The 26,628-nt window shown below is 37.8% G+C and overlaps 2 protein-coding genes across 2 annotated transcripts; both read right to left on the bottom strand.

Annotated features, from left to right (window-relative positions):
* Nucleotides 1-268: 268 nt before the first annotated feature.
* LOC104220263 (probable phospholipid-transporting ATPase 7) lies at nucleotides 269-7,211 on the bottom strand. The gene is made up of 11 exons (XM_009771096.2): nucleotides 6,917-7,211; nucleotides 4,371-6,301; nucleotides 4,156-4,266; nucleotides 3,554-3,830; nucleotides 3,086-3,174; nucleotides 2,903-2,990; nucleotides 2,614-2,823; nucleotides 2,392-2,517; nucleotides 1,643-1,741; nucleotides 1,291-1,482; nucleotides 269-1,169 (listed from the first exon to the last, which is right to left on the bottom strand). The coding sequence occupies exons 2-11, from the start codon at nucleotides 6,152-6,154 to the stop codon at nucleotides 531-533; spliced, it is 3,615 nt and encodes a 1,204-aa protein (XP_009769398.1). The 5' UTR covers nucleotides 6,155-6,301; nucleotides 6,917-7,211; the 3' UTR covers nucleotides 269-530.
* A 17,574-nt stretch (nucleotides 7,212-24,785) lies between these two features.
* On the bottom strand, nucleotides 24,786-25,186 carry LOC138879145 (uncharacterized). Its single transcript, XM_070158734.1, has 2 exons — nucleotides 25,003-25,186; nucleotides 24,786-24,955 (listed from the first exon to the last, which is right to left on the bottom strand). The coding sequence occupies exons 1-2, from the start codon at nucleotides 25,184-25,186 to the stop codon at nucleotides 24,786-24,788; spliced, it is 354 nt and encodes a 117-aa protein (XP_070014835.1).
* Between the last annotated feature and the right edge of the window lie 1,442 nt (nucleotides 25,187-26,628).

Genomic DNA, 26,628 nt, shown 5'->3' on the forward strand with positions numbered 1-26,628 from the left:
TATATACAAGAAAAGGGCAACACGAAAGTGGAGAGATAAAGAGGAGAGAATGGGCTCACCATCTCTATCTAGGGATAATCATTAGGGGATTTTAATAAGCGGTGTCAATATTTGAAAAAAAAAATCAGATAAATTACTACAATAACAACTAATATTATTTTTTATAATTATAACAACTAATTATAAAAGATTAGTTGTATATATTCAATAAAAGATTTTGATGAAACAGTGTCACGTGACATTGCTCGATAGAAGGTGTAACAATAGATATATAAACACATATTAGCTACCTTCCCAAACTATAAGTAAATCGTGTAAGTATTGTACAGAGTGCCACAGTACTTAGGAACAAATGAATTACCTCATTTGACTTCTCACTATACTGGACAAAAAGAATTTTACAAATGAGTTACAAATAGGCCAAAGAAGAAAAATTGTAAATGGCCTAACCACCTAAGTTGTGTGTAGTAATTGAAAGGGAAAAATAATCTCCCCCAAAATAAAATTAAAAGAAAATCAACCATTCACAGTTATAATTTCTTTTTCTGCAGTCTCCCTCTCAACAGCCGAATTTTCGCATCTACTCTTGCTGTGAACCCAATCTTGGTCTTCTGCTTTGCTTTAGATCCTTCTCTCTTCCACATATGTCGATCTTCGATGTCCTTCTTGTAATATTTGATTTCTTGAATAACGTGATGATCCATCGGACTAAACGATCGTTGAAAAGCAATGTGAGCTAAGTAAGGCAGAGTACATACCATAGTTACTAAAAGAGTGGTACACCAGTAGATTGGCGCAGGAGCTAGAGCTTCCTCGAGTATTCTGAACGCGTATTTAGAATAAACTGGTGCTAATCTACCATATATCAAGAGAACTATGTACCAAGTAGCAATGCTTCCCCAAATAAGAATATGTTGTATCCATGTGAAATGACTCATAGTAAGTGCAATTTGGCAGTTCACAGCCCATATGACACAGGTAAACATCGTAGTACCCAAAGCTGTCAAGTCAGCCGTCTGGCCTCCAGAACGGAAGGCTTGATCGTAAAAGATGATAATGTTGAGGAAGAAAATAATGAGGGATGTGTAGATACCATTGCCAAGCCATCCGAGTATCCTATACCAGTCAAAGAACAAGTTTTTCGGCCCTTGTTGGTAAAGTGCTGGAAACTGCGGAACAATATAGCAGAAATGACAACTTTAGGTAAAACTTCTTGAGGGAGCAAGGAAGGAAGATGTCTATGATTTTAATTGATACTATGAGAACTGAGATATTAACCGGAGGAATTACCTTTAAACAAACGTCGGAAGGCACATCCTGCTCGAATACTCCAAGTGCAATTACAGGCAATGAAGTAAGAATGACGTTGAATAGCATCATATATGAATCATCATAGACAGACTGTCCCGAAAAGCCAGCAAAAGCCTCGAAGTAAAAAAGTGTGAGGCCAAAACAGATGTTTTTGTAGAAGAAATAACATATCTGAACGCAGAAGATAAAATGCAAGTCAGAAAAGTATAGGAGAAAGATCCAGTTAGATCACGAATATAATCACATATTTATCTGCTTAGGCATTTTATGTCACTGGCCATATGTATTTGATCTTCTATCCACAAATTGAAACATTATGTACAGTCATTACCATCTGAGCAATTCGTTTATAGCACCAATGCCCATGTACAACAAGAAGTCTCTCCAGGTACCGGAACTGCGCAATAGCAAAGTCACTCGCCATCACAGCCTGCAACATAATAGAGGGTGATGTCACATGATATTGTAACAAACATTACAATTCGCAATTCAAAGTTTGAAAAAGCAGGACTGGAATTATGTGCATAAAAATCTAGAGCTTGGACATTGAGATGTTCATCAAAGCATAGGCTAGACAAGCGGTACACTAAATACCAACCCAATAGTGAGAAAAAAATTCTTGCAACTACGAAAAATACAACAACCTCCGTGAACAGACGCTTTGTCAGTTCATTTTTTATATAACTTCAATTCAATAATTAAGAAAAAAAGGTTAAAAAGGCTGAAGAAGCACCATTGGTGATTAAATCTAAGTATATGCCTTGGAGGCATTCAATGGAAAAATAATATTCATCCATCAGGGAAAAAAGAGACAATGAAATAACTTCGTCCAAAAAATACAAATCCCACCCTAGAAATTCGGGAAATGGTTGGACTATAGTTATTATTTGTTTGCATATATTATCAAAAAGATCGTCGAATGGATCCATAGTCTGCTCAAAACTCGGTAGCACGGGGAAATCCGCTTGGGCGAAAAAGGCGGGCTTGATGCTTATGAAAAAAAATAATGCGTTTTAAGCAAAATGCTGAAAAACCTTTTAGATTAATAAGGACCAAATGCCACGTAGATGCACCGCTAACCTGCATTCCTTCTGCACCACTGATACCAACGCCGATGTCCGCTTCTTGAATCATCCCAACATCATTTGCACCATCGCCAATTGCTAAGGTGATTTTTCCAGTTCCCTCTTTTACTAATCTAGTAACCTGATCAAAATCAATTACAAAGGAAATATAAATATGACCAATTTCATGGCTGGATAATCGGGGTAGAATCGCAGAAGCCAATCTGGTTTATCTTACCAAGGCCTTCTGCTTAGGAGATACACGACAGCAGATGACAGATGCACAATTAACTGCTAAGTTCAAAAAGTGTTGCTTCATATCATTCTCCAAAGCATAAGCTAGAGTTTTCCCATCAATAATTAAGGCAAACGCAGCATGTGGATCCTTTTCAAGTTTGATCATTTGAGAAGCATTTGTGATTTGCTTCAAAATGTCCTCCTTCATAGCCTGACCAGTAAAAAACAGAACTCCATCACTTATAATAGATCTCCTAAAAACTTTGCATACTTATTTTAGAATGCCCTACCTGTTTAGAATCTTGGGCCACTGAACCTGCATTCATTGTCGTTATGCTTAACTGTTTCATTCCTTGTCGAAGCAAACTACACGCATAGCTGCAAGGAAACAGGAATTTGTACTTTAGCAGTTATAAACCAATGACTGAATAAGTATTAATGTTGGAAAACATTTCTCTCTTTAGGAGACAGACCCTATGTTGATGGCTGTTTCCATCTTATCACCTGTCAGTACCCAGATTTTGAGACCAGCTTGCGCCAGTTTATCTATGCACTGAGGAACCTGGTGAAAAGATAAATAATGAATTAGTCAGAAAGTGCCATTATGTGCAAGAAAATATACTTTGAATTTTTAAGCAAGCTCATATTCCTTAGCGAAAGATAGGCGATACCTATTAGTTGAGAATACGTTTTAAGTCATGTTAGCACTTTTACTTTACATCCTTTGCTTTCTTAGGAGTTGTTTAGCCTTTCATAAGTAAATAGAAAATATATCAAATTCTAGTACTTTTTATTTTTGTTTTTATAATATTGGCCTGAGATGAGTTTAAATGGAGTAACATGGTCAGTGAGGATTCATATAGTCGACCCTAACTTGTTTCGGACTGAGACGTAGTTGTTGTATAAGGTACTGAGGCGTAGTTGTTGTATAAGGTACATACTCCCTTCTGTAGTTTATCCTCCACAGCAGTTGCACCAACAAGGATCAAGTCCCTTTCCATCATATCAGATACTCTTTCAAGCATGGCATCTCTGTCACCGCCAATGTAAGATTTTGCTTTAGCAAACTCTTCATTCCAGGCTAAGTACTCCGCCTCATCGAGCTTTTTGTAGGCAAGCACAAGTGTACGCAACCCTGCTTCCCCATAATCATTTAAATGCTTTGTCATAGCTTCTTGAAACCTTCCTCCACTCTTTGATAATCTATCGTAGATGATGCTGCATAATTATAGAAAAGTTTTGAAATTATATATTAAGAACATAGCCATAAATCATTTCTGTACAACTTACGAAATAGCCGAGAGAGGTATCATAACTTATACTAATAATTTTAGCAAAACCACATCCCGTCTCCCCCCCCCCCCCCGCACCCCCCAAACAAAGGAAAGATATAGGAGGAAAGGGGTAATAGAGTAATCAAAGAATAAGCATATTGTAATTGACAGACAATTTAACAGCGTGTTTGATAGCAAAATAGTCACTTAGATCACCTACTTTAAGGATGCATAGTTCATAGTAATAAAAAGGACATTCAAAGAAACACCTGTCTGCTCCTTTACACAAGAGAAGAATCTGGCCACTCTCATCGCGAATTATAACAGACATTCTCTTCCGCTTGCTAGTGAACTCCAATAGATTGAGAACTTTGAATTCCCTAAACGAAGAGCAACAAGATGTAAGCTTAGAAAATAGTGACATACTACAAGTGGTATGCAATTGTTGTTGAGAGCAACTTACGAGCATGTGAGTTTCTCTCACCTTTCAATTGGCTCTTGAAAAAAAGGATATCTCTCCCGTACAAAAATGCTTGATTGAGTTCTTTTACAAAACTCAAAGCCAAATTCCCTAGCTGCAACAAGAAATGCTCCTTCATCTGGCGACTCTGCTTCATAGTTAAAGCTGCCAGTCTCCTCATTTAGCTCGGGAATAGCAGAATGACAAACTGAAAGTATCCTAAGGAATAACAAGATGACATCTGCATTTGGCTCTTTCATCCAATTTCCTTTCATAAGGCGGCTATCCTCAAAGCTGAACCCCTTTATTGCAACTTTAAATTCATCTTTAGAAGTGATGACACTCTCTAGTTCAATTTCTGATGAACCACTCTCATACTCACGTCTCGGTGAAGCGGGATCTTGCCCACCAAGGTCCTCGGCCATCTGCTTTGCGGCTGCAAGTTCTACATCACTTGCACGCATTCCATATGCCGTACCAGCAATGGAGCATTTTAAGAAGTCCATTTGGTTGCATGTCAAAGTGCCGGTTTTGTCTGAGAGGATAGTATCGACCTGCCCCAACTCCTCATTTAAGTTTGATGTTCGCGCTTGAGCAGGAGTTCCAGACTCATCATCATACATACTAATATCCTGGTTTATGAACAATGCCTGTAGGACCTTCACAACTTCAATGGAAACATAGAGGGATATAGGAATTAAATAACCATATAGTATAAGAGCAGTGACCAGATGCAAAAGGCCTGACAACTCAGGCTGTCTTGGATCGACCACATTATTTACTTGGTTCATAGGTTGCATATACCACCAGCTTGGCAATTGAAATTTTGCATATATGGCAAAGCCGATTGAACTGACAAATGAGATCGAGAGAAGGACAGTAAAAAGGAGGTAAATAATCTTGTCCATCTGTAGTTCGATCCTACTCCTTTTAGAAGGAGACTTTGTAGAATTCTGCATAACTTTGCTATCATGACCAGTAAATATAGCAACTCCATAAACATAAGCTGTATTCCTAAGCTTTGAATCCCTGAGGAGAATCTGACTCGGATCAAGAGGATAAACCTGACGATCATACTCGAGGTTGCCCACAAAAGTGTAAAGACTAGGATTAGGATCTTCACATTTTATGGTTGCACTGAATTGCTTGAAAGCCTCATCATCCTCCAAAGGTAGAGTAACCTCCAACGCTCGCTTTACCTTCAAGTTTGTCTCTCCATCCAAGTTCATAGTTTCCACATAACAGATTCCATCTTCATAACTAGACGATAAAAGAAGTAAATCCGCCGGGAAAAATTGATCCTTTTCCACTTTCACAATGTCTCCAACCGAAATCTTCATCCACGGTTTATGAGTAAACGCACCATCTTCCCTGTGGACACCAGCTTTCCGATGATTGACCTTCGTATCTTGTATGAACCTCCGCGAGTCTTCTAAGGCTTCCTTCGCCATACTCAACCCGACCACAAAGACCAACGGAGCTACCATACTGAAAGCTGAGAATGGGGACAGGTTTGTTGTGGCTGACACAATCGCAGCCATGAGAAAATACAAGTTAGCGACACGCCTGAATTGCTCGAATAAGGCCTTGGGTAGGAATGTGATGATGTTGTACTTTGTGGTGGATATGTGATTGCTGCAATACTTAAGAGGTTTCTTTTCATGGAGATGGGGCTGGTTACAATGTACAACTCGCGAGAACCCGGGGCCTAACTGATGGGGACCATCTTCCTTGGCACGCGACCGATAGCAAGCAAATGAGTACAAACTGCTCCTTCGGATCTTCGCCCTTATCCTGCCTCGCGCCATTTCTTTTTTCCTCTCAAGGAAAGCCTAAATCAGTTGCACCACAACATGATAACTTTCCTAAAAGGAAAAACACATGAACTGAAGGGCATCCTCGTACAAGCATTCCTTTTTATGTGAATTGGGATACCCAGAGGAATTAGGCCAGGCCTGTAACACAACGGAGGTGCTAAATTAACCTCAAATGTATAAATTAATCACAGCTCATCTAAGTACCATCAAGATCCCAAAAAAGAAAGGGCAGCCCGGTGCACTAATCTTTCGCTATGCGCGGGGTCCGGAGAAGGGCCGGACCATAAGAGTATTGTACGCAGTCGTACCCCTACATTTCTGCAAGAGGTTGTTTCCACGGGTTGAACCCGTGATCTAAGTTTTCTTGAAAATTACTATATTTTATTTAGACAAATTTGAGTCTACCTGAGCATTAAATTTGGGAAAAAGCCCCTGCATATATTCCATAAAGATTCAATTTTTACAACAGATTTAACTTTCTTTGAGGGGAAATCACAAAAGATTTCAGCTAAGCTGCAGCTATTTTGCCAGCATTTGAAACATAACAAACACAACAACCACAACACAAAATACATAATCCTTCAGAAAGAAAATTCATTTACCAAATTACAACAGGCAAAGTTTCACAGAAGAAAAAAAAGGGCAGCACATTTTCTTGTAATTAAAAAAAAAACAAGACATAGGCCACAAAGGCATTTCCTCAATATCTATTTAAAGCAAAATATTAAAGGAAAAAAAGAAAGAAAAGGGTACCTGAAAAGGGAAAGGGTCAAGAAATAAGGAAATGGCAATTGATATAACTGCAAAAAAAGACCCTGAAACAGAAGAATGCAGCAGTTTTCTTGAAAATCAAAATGTACAACGTAAGAGAGAGAAAGAAGAGAGAGAAGGTAGGACGATGATGTGGTTCAGGAGAGAAAGAAGAAAGAGTCTTTCTCTTTCTCACTCTCTGTCCCAAAGTCCGAAGCAATGCCAGTATTTTAGGACACAAACCTCTTCTCTCTCTTTTTAAGGAGTGTAATGTGTAACATAACATAACATAAACATGTTGTTGTTTTGTTTGTGTGTTTTCTCCCTCTTACAGACGTGGGATTCGCTGCTTCTTTCTCGGAACTTCAGTTGCATTAATTATTCACTTCTCCAAATATTCACCCTCCTTTTTCTTGTTTCTTGAGAAAAAAATGAATTATTCTATTACATAGTTGCTTTTTGGACAGTTGCTTTACAAAAACAAAAAAATTATTCAACCCCAAATACTACAGTACTACTATAAACTCAAGCCTTAAGGTTTATATACTGATGATAGCAACAACTATTACATCGTCAAATAGCATGCAATTTCAAACTTTTATGAGGTCTCTTATATTTTGTATAAGTTCGTGATAATTTTCAACCATTAAGCGAATGTTCAGTTCTGAAAGTAGTTATTCCCTTTGTTCGCTTTTACTTGTTCATTATGCTCAAATTATATTTTTACTTTTATTTGTCTATTTTAGCAAATCAGGAGACGATCATATTTATTTTGTCTTGTTTTAATTTTATCATTAATTACTCATTTCACAAATTATTTCTCAAGATTTCTCAAAATACTATCATTATTATGGTAACTATGGCAAAATATGCAATTCATTTATTATTGAAAATTTTACACCCAATAGAAAAGCTTAGTACCCTATTTATTTTAAATAAATATCATTTTAAAAAATTATATTATATAGCTACAGGGGCGGCTCAATGATGTTTGTGGCCTAAAGCGAACTTTATTAAGAGGCCTTAAGAAGCCTAAAAAAATATTCAAATTTATTTATTTGTAATTTTTTTTAACTTTTTGACATACAGAATTCTTCTTTTTCTTAAATTTCATTACCATCTAACTCAATAAGATCAGAGACTTGTTCATTTTAAAAACACTTTCCTATACTTTTATTAAACTCTATCTATTGTTTAAAAAAAATTATTAGCAATGTCTTTTTGCGGTTGTATTAAAAAGTTATTCATATTTTGTTGTTGGCATATTTAAATTCTGATTTTTAAAAAAAAGATAAAAAGTTAGAACGACTAAGTATGATTCTGAAAGTTGATAACTTGATAATTGATTTCAAAATAAACTAATCCATGAGAGAGTTTCACTTCTTCAATTTGCTTATTTAAATGCTTGAAAACATGAGAAAGATTATGAAAATGAAGGCGCAATTCGAATTATATAAGATATTTTTTTGTTTGACAGAATATGCATATACATACGAAGGGAAAAAAAAAAGAACATTTACATATATGAATTTGGATGACATGGCCTAGAAAAAATATATGGCTTGTTAAAAATTATATATTTCTTTACAGGTAGAGGCTCATTGCCCATGTCTCCTTCCTTAGGTTGTTCTTTTTCATAACTACTTCTTTCTTTTCACAAAGAATTAGTGATTTTTCTTAGAAGATTCAGTTTTTTAATGAAAATGTTTAGAGACATAAAAATAATTACTAACAATATTTGGGGGCCCCAATTTTTGAGGGGCCTAAAGCAAGGACCTCACTTGCTTGACCCTTGAGCCGCCCTTGTATAGCTGTCTTTTACCCTTTATAACAAAATATCTAATTATAGTTATATCCTACACTTAAGACACCATATACGCTAATTAATATTTTTCTCTCTCCCTTTTTAGATTTTCTCTCACATAATTATGGTAAATTTCACAAACCACGTTCTCTCTCTCTTTTTGCATACACTTTACTCTCTTCTCCTAGAAAACCACGATTGTTGCCTCTGTTCGTTAACGAGTTAACGCACAAACCTGCTGACTTTTCTCGAGTTTTTAACAAATGTAGCAACAACAGAGAAAGAAAAAACCGTAAATATTAAGTTGCTTTAACTATGTGAGATTACCTTAGAGTTTCTGAAATGAAAATTGTTATCTGATTGGTTTGTCGGTAACACATCGAAAGGCTTTAATAAAAGCAACAACCGTCTCCATTCAGGGTTTTTGCTCGACGGCGGATTCGTCGGAAATTAGGGTTTGTTCTTGAACAAAGACGACGGATTTTGGGGCTGAGCAACTTGTTTTTTCGTTAATATATTTTAATGTATTTTCAACGAATCACACTGTATTTTCATGTATTTCATTGTCTTTTTTTCATTGTAATTCAATGTATTTCGTTATATTCCATGTATTTCATTATATTCACTGTCTTTTTTTCATTGTATTTCAATGTATCCCGTTGTATTCTATGTATTTCATTGTATTCACTATCTCGCTATATGCCATGAATGTATTCATGTTTTTTTAATTAATATAATTTACGTATTCAGATGTATTATATAATTTCTTTGAAGATTGCTATGTTTTTGGTGTATTTTTCGGTTGAGAATCTTTTTTATAACTGAAAATACAAAATTTATGTGTTATAATTGAGTTTGTTGAGTTATATTAGGAATGTATTATGTTAATTGATTCACTTTCCGTTTTAAAAACAGTGTAATCTCTTATTTTACGCCGTGAATACAGTCGAATAAAATAATTTATCCAGCTGTAATCCCATGTTTCACTCCATGAATACAGTCGAATACACTCGAATACAACAACTGATTAGCTGGACTTCCCTGATTCACGCCTATTTTTGCTACTGTATTCATGAATACAATAGTTTAAATACATCAAATACATCTTATAACCATAGAAAAGGTATCTATAATCCATAATATAGCAAATGGTATCTATAGATGACTAATTACTACTAAAAGATAGTACTTTATGAAAATTTCTCTTTATTATTTCTTAAGGACATATGGACAAGTAAAACTGAATGGATGGAGTACTTGGTATCGAATGTATGTGTATTAGTTTGACTTAGCACAGAGTTTAAGAAAATAAGAAAAATTATTAAATCTTGTAATCTTAAATTAAAGATGTATCTAATGTACCAAAATATCCTTGAATTTTGTAATCTTAAATATATCATGTGAAAAGTTGGATTTAAAGAGTTAGTACTAAATATAAAAAAAACATTGTTTTTGAAACAAACTAAAAAGGAATATAAGATACTTAAAAATTTAATGAAGGGACTATATACCTAAAATCAAATGTCTTCCTTTAATTTTTTTTCATTGTATACAATCAAATACGCCAATAAAAAAAGTATAGATTTTTCAAGTAGTAATACTGTAGCAAACAATATTAATGGAGTTTGTTGTGTAATTTGGGAGTGGATGAGTGTGGGACCCAAAGATAGGCCTCCTCTGAAACATGGGAAAATCTATTCATTGATTGACCTCCTGTCTATTGGGCATTGGCCATCAGAATTTCTCTAATTTTTCTGTTTTTGGCTTTTCCACTTCTCATTTCACCTTTGGACGTGGTTCACTTTACGTGTGCGTGTGTTTGATTTTCTACTTTCAGATCGATGTGTTCACTTTTGGAAAATTGACATATACAGTTCTTTCCTAAAAATAAACATACACAAATTAATTTCTAGTCTTAATTTCAAATTATTTTTAATGATGTTATATAGAATGAAAAAAATGTTATAAGCACTGTTTTCCTTTCATCCTTAACCTTATGTAAGCAATATTTTTCTTTCAACCACACCTAATTGGAATGATATAAGTATGAGACATGTTTAGTGGTAAGATTGTATGTAAAGACATATGTTATGTATTTATTGTTCAATTCTTGTCCGTGAATGCTGTTCTATAAAGCCTCACTTCCTAGGACACGACGAAGATTGTTTAATTACCCAAATCTAAGTTAAGCCCCTCTCCATAAATATGTCAAGGTCTGTCTTTATCCTATGATTCATATCCCATTAGAAACTGAATGTTGATTGGTTTTTTTTGTATGTATTGAGTTATTATGTATACAGTACCTTTTACCTTTGATCCTAGCTAAAATCATATCCTCCTATGCGTTTTCAAGATTTATTTATTTATATTGCTTACTTACTATAAATTGATGTTTGGATTTTGTTTTTGGTGTACTTTTGAAAACGACTTTTAGAAATAAATTTATGTATCTAGATTAGCTTTTGAAAAAATTATTTTTGGAGAGAATTTGTGTTAGTGTTTGTGATAATCTACCTTTGGGTTGTATATATGGTAATTGATTACGCCCAACTATGTCTTATAAAAAGGACTAAGCGGTCGCTGCAAAAATAATCCGGTTCAAGAGTCCGAAGTCGAATCCCACAGGGAACTAACCTATTTGCTTCAACTTTTTAGTATCGATAATAATAAACTCAGACAATTTTTAGAGTTCAAGAATAGATTTGTGAATTAACAGAAATTACTTAACTAAAGAGAAATGATAATAAAAACTATCAATTAGCAAGAATGGAGTTGAATTCAAGGATAAAAGGATCTAGGGTTACGATTTTCCCAATTGTCGGATTAATTCCTGACACGTTAGCTATAATCTCGCCGTAACACTCTCTAAATAAAGAGTAATCAGTCCACACATCCAAATCACATGACTGAATATAGTTTAAGGACTGACACATAAATCACTCACTCTCTCAATGAAGTCACATGCACGCAAAAGATACCATAGGTTTGCCCATTATGTAAATCTCTACTAATGTAGGCCCGCTTGGTCTGAAATCAACTAAAACTTATTATGTTTGTAATGTGGGCTAAGAGACGGGTGGGATATATTTGGGATATAGTGGCTAACCCTGCTAAACACTTTAACACATCACGTATTCAATTTTTAAGCGCAATTCCTTCACTCCACTTCAATCATCACAAGATAGTTCACCCCAAAATATTCTTCCTTCTTCTTCACACACTACTTCATATCACATTCACTAGCAAAAATAAGAAACCTTTATTTATTCAATTATTCTTCTTCTTTTTTTCTTTTCTTTTTTTTGTATTTTTGCTTTGCTGCTAGTGGAGTTTTTATTAAACTGTAAGTGCACATTTCTTCCTTCTATTGGTTCTACTCAAAAGTTAACCCAAATTTCCTCATTACTTCTTTCTAGCGCTCTCTTTGCAATTCAAGTGCTTAAGAGGTGTAAGGATCAAAATGATTCAATTAAGAACAAAAGGGGGGGTAGGCTTGTAATGCGGGTGCCAAAGAAAGGCTTATAAGCTCAACAGGGTAAATTAGGGATGATTTTATTTGTGATAAGCAACAAAAGTCGAAAGATCGAGGAATGCCTAACATCACTTCTCAAACCGAGCAACACGTAAGATTTCGATTCAATTCACATTCCGCGCAAGTCCTAGACTCAAGTGCAGTGACATAGACTATGCAAAGAACTCACTTCACAGATAGCACATGACTCACTGCAGACAGTTTCATTCGGACTCTCAATCAAATAAGTATTCACAAAGCCACGAGATATATTAAGCATAAAGCACAAAGTGAAGACCAGTCAAGCAAACGAGACATAAAAGTCATAACACATGCTATTCCTTTTTACCGAGGCATCATCATATATTTAAAATCCAGAGAAAGTGAAACACATACCAGAACCTAAGTATGCAACCATCAAATATGTCAAAAGGTGTACATCACTTAAGCTCTTCTCCTTTATTTCCTACATACTACTCTAAAAGTAAAAATAAAATAAAATAAAATAAAATAAATAAATCTACTACCATGTTCAAGTTATATCCCATAAAAAAGAATCGAGGTACAAAGAAAAATCACAGGGGATTATTAGTACCTAAGAAAAATAAAAATAAAAAGATATGTTTTTGTATTTTTCCATTTTATAATTTTTTTAGACTTTAATCTCTCAAGAAAACTGTCTAGGAGATTCATCGTCGGGAAAAGTCCATTTATTATTATTATTATTATTATTATTATTATTATTATTTCTATTTTTTCTATTTTTTCGAAAATAAAACAAAAAGACTAAAAAATAAAAACTACTGCACTACTCAATACTATTCTAGAGTATCCTAAAAAAATAAAACAAGAAGCTAACAATAAAGAAAATAAGAAGCTAGAAATTAAAAATATAAGAAGCTAAAAATTAAAAATATAAGAAGCTAATATGGTTACTAATCTATTCCTACTATGCACAATGAGAGTTACCCATCCTACACTTAAAACATGCAGTGTTCCCAATACATAATCAAAGTAAAAAAGGGTGAATAAGAACTCATTGATCAATCCTCGAGATGATGGCCCTCATCGAAGAAGGCCCGATCAGCCTCCTTCCAATCATCAACATCATCACCCAGATCCTCACCAGTGGCATCAAATGCTGGATCAACCTGCTCCTCGTCACCATGTATCGAATGCTATGGAGTGCTGATATCTTCTTCTGGTGGCACCCCCTAATCTGCAGCTAAACCAACCAATCGATGAGCCGGTAGGTTGAGCGGGAATTGCTCAGTCAACTGAGTCCTCTCCTTTGAAGTAGCAGACCTACCCCCAATCCTCAACTGCAAATCCATCATCTCATACAAGTGAGCCAGGATGCTCTCATCGCGAGCCTGACTCTCCGCTGTAGTCAATGTCGTACCATCTTCCTCATCTGGCCCACGGATAATAGTAATGTCGATAGCTCGAGATGTGGGTGGAAGCAACATGTCTAATTGGGGCTCCTCATCTACCTGCTCTTTACGCAAGTATTGCGTAAGCAGATTCACAAAGAATATCCTAGTAAGCGCGCCCTTTCTAGATTGTACCATCTGACTATGTATCAACTGGCCCATATTCACCAGCCACCCTTTCATCAAGAAATACACTAGACATACTCTTTCTCGGACAATAGCAGAATCATGCTCACACGGAAGTAGTCTCGCGTTCACTAAGCGCAACCACACTTTAGCAATTTTCGTAAAATTCACTTTAGGCAAAGAAGTACGATTGTTGTATCTCTTGTCCTGTGTCCACACTGTATTCAAATTAACACCAAACAGTGTGTGTCTAATATCTCTGTAAATAGGCCAGTTAATAAAGTCACACAACGGACTACATGGGACATTAGGGGCATCCAAAAAATCTACATAATGCAGTCGCCGAAATATCAATCAAACTCCCACGAATAGGTACCGATTGCTCCTTATCCTCAATGTTCCACCTGACATAGAATTCATGCACTAAGCTAAAGTTTGCTTCTCTTGGATTTTTAAATACAAAACCCAATCCTAGTTCACGTACTTTTTTCCAAATCTGAGGGTAACGGGACTCCAATTTGTGCTCATCAACTGCAAAATCAGGGAGATATGAGTTTGGGCGACGCTTCCTATAAAATGCTCTCCCATATGGGGGCACACTCTTGATGTCATACTCACGAATCGCTCTCTCTTGAGGTTGTGCCTCAATTAAAGAAGAAGCCACTTGTTTTCCTTTATCACTGTGATAACCAGACGTAGCCTCAATTCCGATCCTTTTCTTTGGCGGTGGGCCTGACGAGGTAGCTTTTGCCTTTGGTGGTGCCTTGGCCTTAGCAGGTGCCTTAGAACTAGCTGTTAGACGACCCATATTGCACGCACTTGTCAACCATACTAATTGTCAATGCAAGGAACAACGACTATTACAAAAATAGGTCGGAGTGACCCCACACTTAAAGCTCTAAGATATGCTAATCACTTTAAACCATAGGCTACTCAAACTTCGCTTTCATCAAGTAAGTGTTGTATTAACATCAAAATTTCAGCATTATACATAGCCCGTATGTCATTGCAAACATACTTTATCAATTTACCCCAACTTCGTAGAATTACCCCACACTTAGATTTTTATATAATCATGCTCACCTAACACAAAACAATCAATCCCAAAGATTCAGGCTCTAATTGGGACTAAAATCGTCAATGAGGCAATTTATCAAACACCTTATATGCATTATTTGTGTGTGAGTTTCTTTGTGGGTGAAGGATTGTTCCACTCTCCCAAATCGGCTTGGGAATCGAGTGCGAAACACTCATTACAACAATCACAAAATATCCTATGGGGTATTTGGGATTGGGAAGTTTTTAGCACAATTACACCATTATTGCACCATGTAAAACATATTACCCACAAACTAGAATTTACAAGAAAAAAGAGCATACAAGAGTGAGAAAGATAACAAAATCATATATGTTACTTGAGAGAGAGAGAGGGAGAGGCAGTGAGGTGGGATGGTGCGTTGAGGACTTTGGATTTCCTTGCTCTTTAGAAATGGGACAGTAGGGCTGGGGAACTTTGGATTCTAATGTGTGTTGTATTGTTTAGGGTGAGGTCGTATGGGGGGAGTGTAATTAATTAAGGAGAACTTTGGGTATAGTGGGGTGGGGTGTTGATTATTTCAATTGGTGGGGGGGGGGGGTAACCGAGAAGAGACAAATAAAATTAACAACTTACCTAGGCTTGCGCGAGGCAGCGTGGGCAGTGGCAAAGGCATGACGCAAAGCGCCATCAGGCGCGATGAGGACACTGCGTTAGACAGCGCCTGGTAATGTGGGAGGCGCTAAAGATTCAGTGCGGGAGGGGGGGTTCTGGGGCGGCATCTGGCCATTGCCTTGCTAGGCAACATGAGGTGTTCAAAACTTACCAATTGGACATCGCCTCGCGATGACTCGATGTTTTCTTGTTCATTTTGCAACCTTTTATCTTGTTTAGGACACACGAGCACATCTTCATTCCATGTAGCTCTACAACCTATTAAAACACTTCAAATTCACACCAAACTCACTCGTTAGTCCGCCTCAATATTAAAAAAAACTAAAACTAAAACTAAACTAACTCTACGCTATGAAATGGATTGCCTCCTAATGAGCGCCTTAGTTAATGTCATGGCATGACGAATACAACACGGCCATGGGTTTCCACCTAGGAAGTGCCTGATTTAACATCATGGCATGATGCAAGCTTTTAGGATTATGCTTCGCTTATGTATTGGGGCTTTTCCAAGTACATCACATCTTTCTCCTCTTTTTCTTCTATCATTCCAATGTAAGTGTTTCAACCTTTGCCCATTTACTTTAAACCTATTCGTCCCATCTTCAGGCTCAATCTCTACCGCTCCACTTGGGAACACCTGCACGACTCTAAATGGTCCTGACCATCTTGATTTTAGCTTGCCCGGAAATAATCTTAGTCTTGAGTTATATAACAACACTAAATCTCCGAGTTTGAAGTTCCTATCTAGAATGTGCTTATCATGCATCATCTTCACCCTTTCTTTGTACAATCTTGTACTCTCGAATGCTTGGAATCGGAATTCATCGAGTTCATGTAACTTTGTAACTCTACTTGTGCCTGCTATTTCCATATCTAAATTCAACTACCGCAGTGCCCATAAGGCTTTATGCTCCAGCTCTACCGAAAGATGGCATGATTTTCCAAAGAACAACTTGTACAGAGACATAACAATTGGAGTTTTAAATGTTATGCAATTAGCCCATAATGCATTATCCAACTTCCTTGCCTAATCAGTCCGAGTTGCATTCACTGTCGTGGTCAAGACACTTTTGATTTCCCTGTTGGACACTGTCGTGCCCCCTTTTTCTCGCGAAATCAGGTTTATGACATTTGGGAGGACAACTCGTTCCCTTTTGGGAATTGGATTTTTTGATTTGAAGGTTCGCCACCTAATGATTAAGTGTATTAGGACACTAGGAAGAATTTGTTTAGAAAAACCAGAGTTTGGGTAAGGGCTAGAAATTATCTCGAGGGGAAGGTGTTAGGCACCCCTTAAGATCCACTAGTGTGGTTCCCGGCCATGCTACAATTGTGACTTAAGTACAAACAATAAATAAGCAATTAAGGGTTTCAAATATGAGGGGTTGTCATATTGTAATTGCAAATAAGTTAAAGTTTGAAGAAACAAGGAAGTTGAAATTTGAGAAAAAAGAGTTTGAAATTTTGAAAGTAATAAAATAAACAAGTAAAGGGAGGGGGGGTCCTAGGTTTATAAATAATATGGATAACATCAATGCAATACCCAGTAATCACTCCTCAGAAGAGGGGTTACACATGGTATTAGCACACTGGTTATCATATCCATATTTACCTTTTCCCACCCCGTTGAGGTATTTAAACGCGGAATGGTTTTGTTACTTATTGCATGCTAGTACCTGCCCCAATCCTATCAGTCCCGGAGGCATTTGGGACTACTAGTCCTAAAGGGAAGGGAGATTTAGGCTTTGTATGGTTTAAAAGGATAAAATTCTAAAGCGACATACAAAAACACATAAGGCAGATATGGGAAACACATAACAATTTAAGAGGCTTAGATGAGCCTCCTCACTTAAAGACAGATTGTTTAGCATGTCTTGCAGATACTGGTTATGGTCTGAATTAAACTTAAACGTTAAGGAGGCAGACTGGTCTATTACACATTTCAAATAAGAAACCAGAATCAGACCTACCTGCTGGTTGGAATTAACAGACTCTGATTCAATTAGCTAATTTTACCTTATAGCTTACCTAAGTGAAACCTACAGGCATGACATTCAATAATGCAAAAGTATACTGATTTTTACAAGAAGAAGGCCTGTTAATTATAGAAAATATAAGTTCTGCAGACCTTGAGTAATGTTACTACTGATTTTAGACTTGTAAGTGATTCAGATCAGTTGGTTACTCCTATAGACATGCTTTCTAAGCGTTATTGAGTTTAACCTTTACGAAAATGCAGAAATCCTATAGGCATGGTGTTTAAAATGCTGATTTTTATTATTTAAGTCTATAAATGTGTTTGCCTAGTGATAGATGCATATGCAGAATTCAGGAAACTATATAGACATGTTCTCTATGTGATAGGCAGAAACGTAGAAACCTATAGACATGGTCTCTATGTATGAAATGCAGAAGCTATAGACATGGTATCTATGTATGAAATGCATAGGCTATAGACATGGTATCTACGTATGAAATGCAGAACCTATAGACAGGATTTCTATATGAAATGCAGAACCTATAGGCATGGTTTCTATATGAAAAAACGCAGAAGTTCAGGACTTATAAACATGATTTCTATATGAAAAATGCAGAAGTGAAAACATGATATGATTGCAGCAGTAAATACCTATGAACATGATATCTACCCTTATGCATACATGAGTGACCCTCCCCTTTTCACTAAAACCTCATAAGTTATTACAAATTATTACAGCCCAGAATGAATAAAGAAAAGTAAAATAAAATTACATCAGAAAGCTAAAAATCCCAACCAAGGAGAGCCTGATTCAGACTTCTGTCTGAAGCATGAAGTAAACCAACTTCAAAGATCAAATTCCAAAGCCTTTCTCCTATTCGGGGTATGTTAGAGTTCCCTAAGAGTCTCAAGTGGACTCCGGGCAGTTCTTACACCCAAATATATTGCAGAATTAGATTATAGTGCAGTGTGGAAGGGTCAGCCCTCAAATGTCCAAGTTTAGAGGGAGCTCAAGGTCCCAAAGCAAGGCTCATAGGAGGGGGGCAGAACTTAGAATCTAAGTTAGAGTGCAAGTGCATAGAGGGGATTTTGGGGAAAGCCAAGACAGGATGGTGGTCATACCCAGCAATTGGAAATGCTGGCACACCCCAACCAGCCTGTAAGCCACATTGTTTGGGAGTTAGGATCCATTAAAGGATCAAGTCCAGACATGAGCAACAATTTGGATATTGCCATGCTTTGAACTTTTAACTCAAACACATAGAAGGGAATAAGGGTATGGGGAATTCACACAACAACAGATGCAAAGAGACAACATATTCAATACAAAACATAAACAGCAAGGTAGACAAGATTGTTGAAACTGTAAAGCAAACACATAGGGATGAAACTGAAAGTTAAATTAGAACATACCAGTTTCAGGGAAATATGAATAGAAGAGCAGTAGTAAAGCCAAATTGCAAACACACAGCCAGAAGATTTCAGAAGAGAGTAGAGTATTGAATTGAGAATGTAGAAGTATTGAAATTGAAAGTGTTTAATAAGTGTTGTCAGAGTATTGAACTCAAGGTCTTAAAGAGTATTGAATTGGAAGTGTGTAAGAGTGTAGAAGTGACGTGCCCTTTATAGTGCTGAAAGCAAGTAAGAAAAGGTAAGAAAATAGTTTCGAAACCAATCACATAAGGTCGTTCTTCAATTAAGGGATTCTGATTTCAAACGACAAGATAATTAAGGAAAGAGTTTGATCAAAATCTTTTCCAAAGTAGCACAAGAAGGGTAAATACACAAAAGTTATTTAAGGCAAAAGTCCAGTGGTACATGGTTTGTGCAAATAAGGAAAGGCGATCACTCAACAACCAGTAAAATCAAAATTGCAGGCTTTGTTCGAATGAACCAAGTCAGGAAAAATAAGGAAAGGGTTTTACTTAAGGAAAATCAGTAACAATCAATCAAACCTTATTAAGAGAAATTCTGAATCAATCACAAGTTGACAAAACCTTCTGATGGAAAAGTTCCTCATATAGAAAGCATACAGACATATCAAACAAGAAAGAACTATCATGCAAAAAAGCCTAGTATAGAAGAGTTCCGGGTCATAACAAAGAGGCTCAAATCCAGTACATAGACTCAGAATGAGTTTGAGAGTGTCCAAGGTCCCAAATAAAACCCTAGTCCAAAACACAAGATCAAACTCGCCAAAAAAACCCCAAACCCCAGGGTTTTCAACTCGAGTCAGATACAGAGAAAAGAAGACAAATAACTGAAACAGGCTCAGAAGTCTCTTTCAGGGAATCATGTGAAAACAAACAGATAAAATAGCAGGTTCAAGGCAAATAGAATGAAGAACTTATTTGAAGCATAAAGAACACATTTTAAGAAAGCTTGGAACTTAAACAAGTTTCAGAAGAGAAACGAGATAGTATAGCACTTAAGAGAACAGTAGAGGAAACATGTTTAACAAAGAACTCAAACAAAATCCAGAAGAAGGCAACTAAAGACCTAAAAGCTTAGTAGAAAATACAGTAAAGGAACATAGGGGTAAACGAACACATAAGATAAACATGTGAAAACATGATATAGAAACCAGTAGAAGAAAGAGCGGAGCACAATAGAAGGACATGCAAATAAGGCAAACATAAGAACACAGGAGAAGGACATGCGAGATAGAAAAGAGAACATAAAAACATAGCATAGACAGATTCACACAAAGAGAAGAAGAAGAAGAGGAGTCAGAAAACATTTTAAAACCTTTTCAGAGAACCTAAATCGAAGAGAAGTAATTTTTGAAAGAAAATTAGGGAAAACATTTAAGAACTCAAGTAGAGCATAGACATAGCATGGATATAAGAAAACAACCAGAGAAAAAGCTCAAATAGTTTAGGGTTTCAGAGAAACCCTAGAAATGAGAAAGGCTTGGAAGAAGGTCCGATCTTGAGTCGGAGAGGTCAGAAATAGGCTTCTGATGCTTGAATACGCCGGAGCCAGACCGGAGAGGCCATAGAACCTTGGATCTGTAGAGATCTGAAAGGAAACCATCGAGGTCGGACCTCAAAACTTCAAACACCCAGGGTTTAATGGTGGAGGAGGGTGAGTACAGGCCATTCATGGCCTGAGAAGCCATGGGTTTCGGTGAGATTGCGGTTGTAGGGGTGAGAGAGGCTAGGGTTTCAGGAACCTTCGAGAGAGTTTGAGAGAGAGAGAGAGGGAGTATTCAAAGGTGGCTGAGAGATGGAAATGAGAGGATTAGGGTTGGGTTAGTGAATTAAAAAAGGTAAGGGGTAATCGTGGTCGTTGATCTAAATGATCAACGGCCTGGATTGAAAGAAAGGGCCAGACGGGTTAATTGGTTGGGTTCGGGGTCGGGTTAGATTAGAATTGGGCCAGTCCAATTGGGTTTCAAAATTGGGTCAATTAGGGGGGGTCAATTTGGCTATGATTGAAATAAAAATGGGCCGGGTTTTAAATAGTCAGTTTTTCCCTTTTTATTTTATAAAAAATAGTAAAATGAGTTTGAAAGTAAATTAAGAGTATTGGAACAGTTAATAATATATAAATATTGATTTAAAAATGTTGGAACCAATTTTATAATTATAAAAATGCTATTAAATCTTAAAGTAGGCTAGAATTGCAATTATATGCAATTTAGCTTTAAAAATACCAAATAAATATGTAAAAATATATAAAAACTACCTTAACTATATTTTGGTATAAATATGGGAAATAAAACAAATTATCCACCAAAATGATAATTTTGGAAATAATTATTGATTTTTATACTGCTGAAATGAGCAATAAATTGATTTTAAAAATTTTTAAAAATTGAGAAAAAATACTAAAACACTTGGGAATGCTTATATATGTATATATATGTTATTTTGAAAGTATTTTGCATATATGAAAAATATACAGGGAATAATTGGGTATCAACAGCTGCTCATCTTTACCCAAGAAGAATGAAAGAGTTGTCGGGTAAAGATATGATGACCACTTTTGACTGAGCGAGATGGTTTGAAGAATTTGACCGTGCTCTGGTTCCTGAGCTGCCTACATATCCCTGGTCTTATATGAATCAACCATATGTAGTTCAGGATCCATCAGCGGAATATGCTAACGGAGGTTTTACAAGAACGGACGCGGTATTCAGGTTAGGAAGGATAGTTAAGCTCTAATCCGGGCTGCGGGAACTGGAGCGGGACCACTCCTGCTAAGACGGCCGTTGCTAGCCGGTTTACCTGCAAATGAGCAATACGAACATATATTGTGCATAATTTTAAACGTGATGCAAGTTCCATTGGACCATGAATGTTGTCTTTGGATGGTTAAGATGATGTCCTCAGACCATGACGTCCTAGGCCATGAAACGTATAATAAAGGATTTGTAGGCCATGAAATGATGCTCTTTGGCTATGAAGATGATGCCTCCAAGCTATGATGCCTTTGAATAATGATATGCAAAAGATAAAATAGGGTCCTCAGGCCATGGCATGGCGTTCTCGGGCTATGAAAATGGTGCCTCTGAACAATGATGCCTTCGGACAATTTGGCGATCTTTCAGCCCATGAGATGCAGAAGGAGGCGATCTTTCAGCCAATGCAAAAAATGTAAATGCGGCGGCGGTATTTCAGCCGATGCAAGATATAAATAGAAAGTGGCGATATTTCAGCCATGCAAAAAATGTAAACGTGGTGGCGTTATTTTAGCCGATGCAAGATAGAAAGTGGCGATATTTCAGCCATGCAAGAAAAATAAAAGTGGCGATATTTCAGATGTGGAAGATGTAGATGAAGGTGGCGATCTTTCAGCCATGCGAGACATAAATAAAGTGGCAATATTTCAGCCATGCAGGTGGAGACAAGGCTTAGTCTCGAAAGGCAGAATGGTAGCCTTATGCGGTGCAGCGAAATGCAGATGGAGGTAGAGCTTAACCTCAGAAGGCAGAATGGTAGCCTTATGCAATGCGGAGAATGCAGATGGAGACAAAGCTTAGTCTCGGAAGGCAGAATGGTAGCCTTATGCAATGCGGAGAAATGCAGATGGAGGTACAGCTTAACCTCGAAAGGCAGAATGGTAGCCTCATGCAATGGAGGCGAAATGCAGATGGAGGTAGAGCTTAACCTCGGAAGGTAGAATGGTAGCCTTATGCAATGTAAAGAATGCAGATAGAGACAGAGCTTAGTCTCAGAAGGCAGAATGGTAGCCTTATACAATGCAAAGAATGTAGATGGAGATAGTGCTTAGTCTCGGAAGGCAGAATGGTAGCCTTATGCAATGCAAAGAATGCAGATGGAGACAGAGCTTAGTCTCAGAAGGTAGAATGGTAGCCTTATGCAATGCAAAGAATACAGATGGAGAAAGTGTTTAGTCTCGGAAGGCAGAATGGTAGCCTTATGCAATGCAAAGAATGTAGATGGAGACAGTGCTTAGTCTCGGAAGGCAAAATGGTAGCCTTATGCAAGAAATAAAAGGCAGGTGGCAGTAGAGTTTTCTTAGCTGATATCTGATTTCGATATCGTGGCTGCTGGGGATATTGTGTGCGTATAGAAACTGTGAGTAGGTGACGGTTCTAAGAGTTGTATTCCTGATCAGTATGAGTGTATAGTATATTTGATGATTTTCCAACTCAGGTGCCTGCATCCAAAGAAAAATTGTGAGTTTTGTAAAGGGGAAAGGTTAGTTCGTATCCCCGCTGACTTTGCTTGACCTTCTCGGCTCTGTTTCGGTGATACTGTGCATATTATTGGGGTAGCGTTGCTAAACAAAGCAATTTTGGTAACAGACATGCATGATTTAGTAAAAGCGTAATATAAGTGCATAATTAAGAATAATTTTCTTTAGATGAACCGACGACTGCGACGTGGTTCAAAACATTGCAACTTTGCTTGCTCCAGAATTTTAAGGGTCCTCCTCAAAATTCTGCCCCAGTTTACCGGGCTGCTGCTCCTGACGGCTGTTAATGATAAATGGCTGGAATCGACTTTGGAATTTTGAGGGTCCTCCTCAAATTTTTGCCCCAGTTTCCAATAGCGGGGAAAATGGAAATTTTATTAAATTGTGACTGAACCCATAGGGCTGCCTACGTATCCCCTCTTAAACGGGAATCAGGTCAGGCATAGTTCAAACAACATCATAAAAGAAAGCATAAAGGTTACACATAGTATCGCTTGACTGCGTCTGAATTGATCGGCTTTGGCCAAACTTCTCCGTCTATTTCTGCAAGTATAAGGGCTCCTCCTGTCAGAACCCGGTGAACCATGTACGGACCTTGCCAGTTGGGAGAGAAATTCCATTTAGCTTCCTCTTGATGCGGAAAAATATTCTTTAACAACAGCTGCCCCCGTGCGAATTGTCTCGGCTTGACTCTTTTGTTGAAGGCTCTGGACATTCTGTTCTGATAGAGCTGACCGTGCCAAACTGCATTCATTCTTTTTCCGTCTATAAGAGCTAGTTGCTCATAATGACTCTTCACCTATTCTGCGTCATCGAGCTTTGCTTCCTGTATTATCCTTAAGGAAGGAATTTCTATCTCAGGGGGTATGACTGCTTCTACCATATACCAACATGTAGGGAGTTGCCCCAGTTGATGTGCGAACTGTGGTGTAGTATCCCAATAAAGCAAATGAGAGCTTCTCGTGCCAATGCTTATGCTTCTCTATCATTTCTCTTAGTATCTTCTTGATATTCTTGTTGGCAGCTTTTACGGCTCCGTTCATTTGAGGTCTGTAAGTTGTAGAATTCTTGTGTTTGATTTTGAAGATTTCACACGTGGATTTCATCAAATCACTGTTGATATTGGAACCATTATCAGTAATGATTGATTTTGGGATCCCGAATCAACAAATGATGCGGTCACGGACAAAGTCTGCCGCAACTTTCTTAGTCACTGCTTTGTATGATGCTGTTTCAACCCATTTGGTAAAATAATCAATTGCCACTAGAATGAACCTGTGCCTGTTTGATGTGGTGGGCTCGATAGGTCCGATGACATCCATTCCCCAAGCGGCGAATGGCCATGACGAGCTTGTTGCATTAAGCTCATTTGGGGCACCTTTATCATGTCTACATGTATCTGACAACGATGTCACTTTTGGACATACTGGACGCAGTCCGTTTCCATAGTCATCCAAAAATAACCAGCCCGGAGTATCTTCTTGGCTAACATAAAACCATTCATATGTGGACCGCAGGTCCCAGCATGGATTTCCTCTAGTAGCCTGGATGCTTCCTTTGCGTCAACACACCTTAATAATCCCAAATCAGGATTCCTCTTATATAGGATTCCTCTGTTGTGGAAGAAATTGTTAGATAACCTCTAAAGTGTGCGCCTCTGAGTGGTATTGGCAAGCTCTGGGTATTCTCCTTTTGCCAGGTATTCGTTGATATCATAAAACCAAGGTTTTCCGTCCGCTTCTTCCTCGACATGAGCACAGTAGGCTGGTTGATCATGAATCTTCACCGGAATAGGATCAATGAAGTTCTTATCTGTATGTTGTATCATAGAGAACAGGGTAGCCAATGCATCGGCAAACTCATTCTGGACTCTGGAACATGCTGGAATTCTATCTTTGTGAATCTCTTTCTCAACTCTTGTACATGATACAGATAAGAGAGTATCTTAGAGTTCTTGGTTGCCCATTCTTCTCGGACCTGATGTATAAGCAAGTCTGAATCCCTGATTCCTAGCAACTCTTGGATGTTCATGTCAATGGTCATCTTGAGTCCCGAGATGCAGGCTTTGTACACGGCCATGTTGTTGGTGCACGGGAACCTGAGTTTAGCGGACACCGGATAATGCTGACCGATTTCTGATACTAGAACTGCTCCTATGCCAACTCCTTTGAAATTTGCTGCTCCGTCGAAAAACATTCTCCAACCATCATAGGATTCTGCAATGTCTTCTCCTATGAAGGATACCTCCTCGTCAGGAAAATACATCTTTAAGGATTTGTATTCTCCATCCACGGGATTCTCGGCAAGATGATCTGCCAAAGCCTGTCCCTTGATCACTTTCTGAGTCACGTAGACAATGTCGAATTCACTCAGTAGGATTTTCCACTTGGCTAACTTGCCAGCGGGCATGGGCTTCAACGGATCCATCCTTGATATGAGATACGTAGTATAGGCACAGAAATAGTCCCTTAACTTCTGAGCTACCCAAGTTAGAGCACAACAGGTGCGTTCCAACAGAGAATACCAAGCCTCGTATAGGGTGAACTTCTTACTGAGATAATAGATGGCCTGCTCCTTATTTCCCATTTCATCATGTTGTCCCAGAACATAACTGAATGCTCCATCCAATACTACAAGGTAGAGCAATAGAGGTCTGCCCGACTCGGGCAGGACCAAGACTGGTCGTGTGGACAGGTACTCCTTGATTCTGTCGAAGGCTTTTTGACAATCATCAGTCCATTTGGAAGTGTTGTCCTTCTTCAACATCTTAAAGATTGGCTCATAGATGACAGTAGATTGAGCTATGAACCGGCTAATGTAGTTGAGTCTTCCCAAGAAACTCATTATGTCCTTCTTGTTCTTTGGCGGTGGCAACCCTTGAATAGCTTTGAGCTTTGATGGATCCAGTTCTATTCCTTGGCAACTCCCAATGAACCCAAGTAGTTTTCCGGCAGGAACCCCGAATGCACATTTTGCGGGATTCAGCTTCAAATTGTTCCTTCTTAGTCTATTGAAGAACTTCCTCAAATCTTTCATGTGATCAATGGCTTTCTTGGACTTGATGATGACATCATCTATATATACCTCGATCTCCTTGTGTATCATATCATGGAAAATGGTGGTCATGGCCCTCATGTAGGTGGCCCCAGCATTCTTTAATCCAAACGGCATCATCTTGTAACAATACATTCCCCACGGCATAATGAAGGCCGTTTTCTCAGCATCTTCTTCATCCAGATCGGATGATACCTAGCAAAACAATCAACAAATGACTGCTGCTCGTGCTTGTCATAGTTGTCAATTAGAATGTGTATGTTTGGCAAGGGAAAGTCGTCTTTGGGACTAGCCCGGTTGAGGTCCCGGTAGTCGACACAGACTTTGACCTTCCCGTCCTTCTTTGGTATTGGCACGATGTTGGCTAACCATGTTGGATACTCTACTACTCTGAGAACCTTAGCTTTGACTTGCTTGGTGACTTCTTCCTT

Source organism: Nicotiana sylvestris, chromosome 10 (genome assembly GCF_000393655.2).
Source record: "Nicotiana sylvestris chromosome 10, ASM39365v2, whole genome shotgun sequence".
In the NCBI taxonomy this organism is placed as follows: domain Eukaryota; kingdom Viridiplantae; phylum Streptophyta; class Magnoliopsida; order Solanales; family Solanaceae; genus Nicotiana; species Nicotiana sylvestris.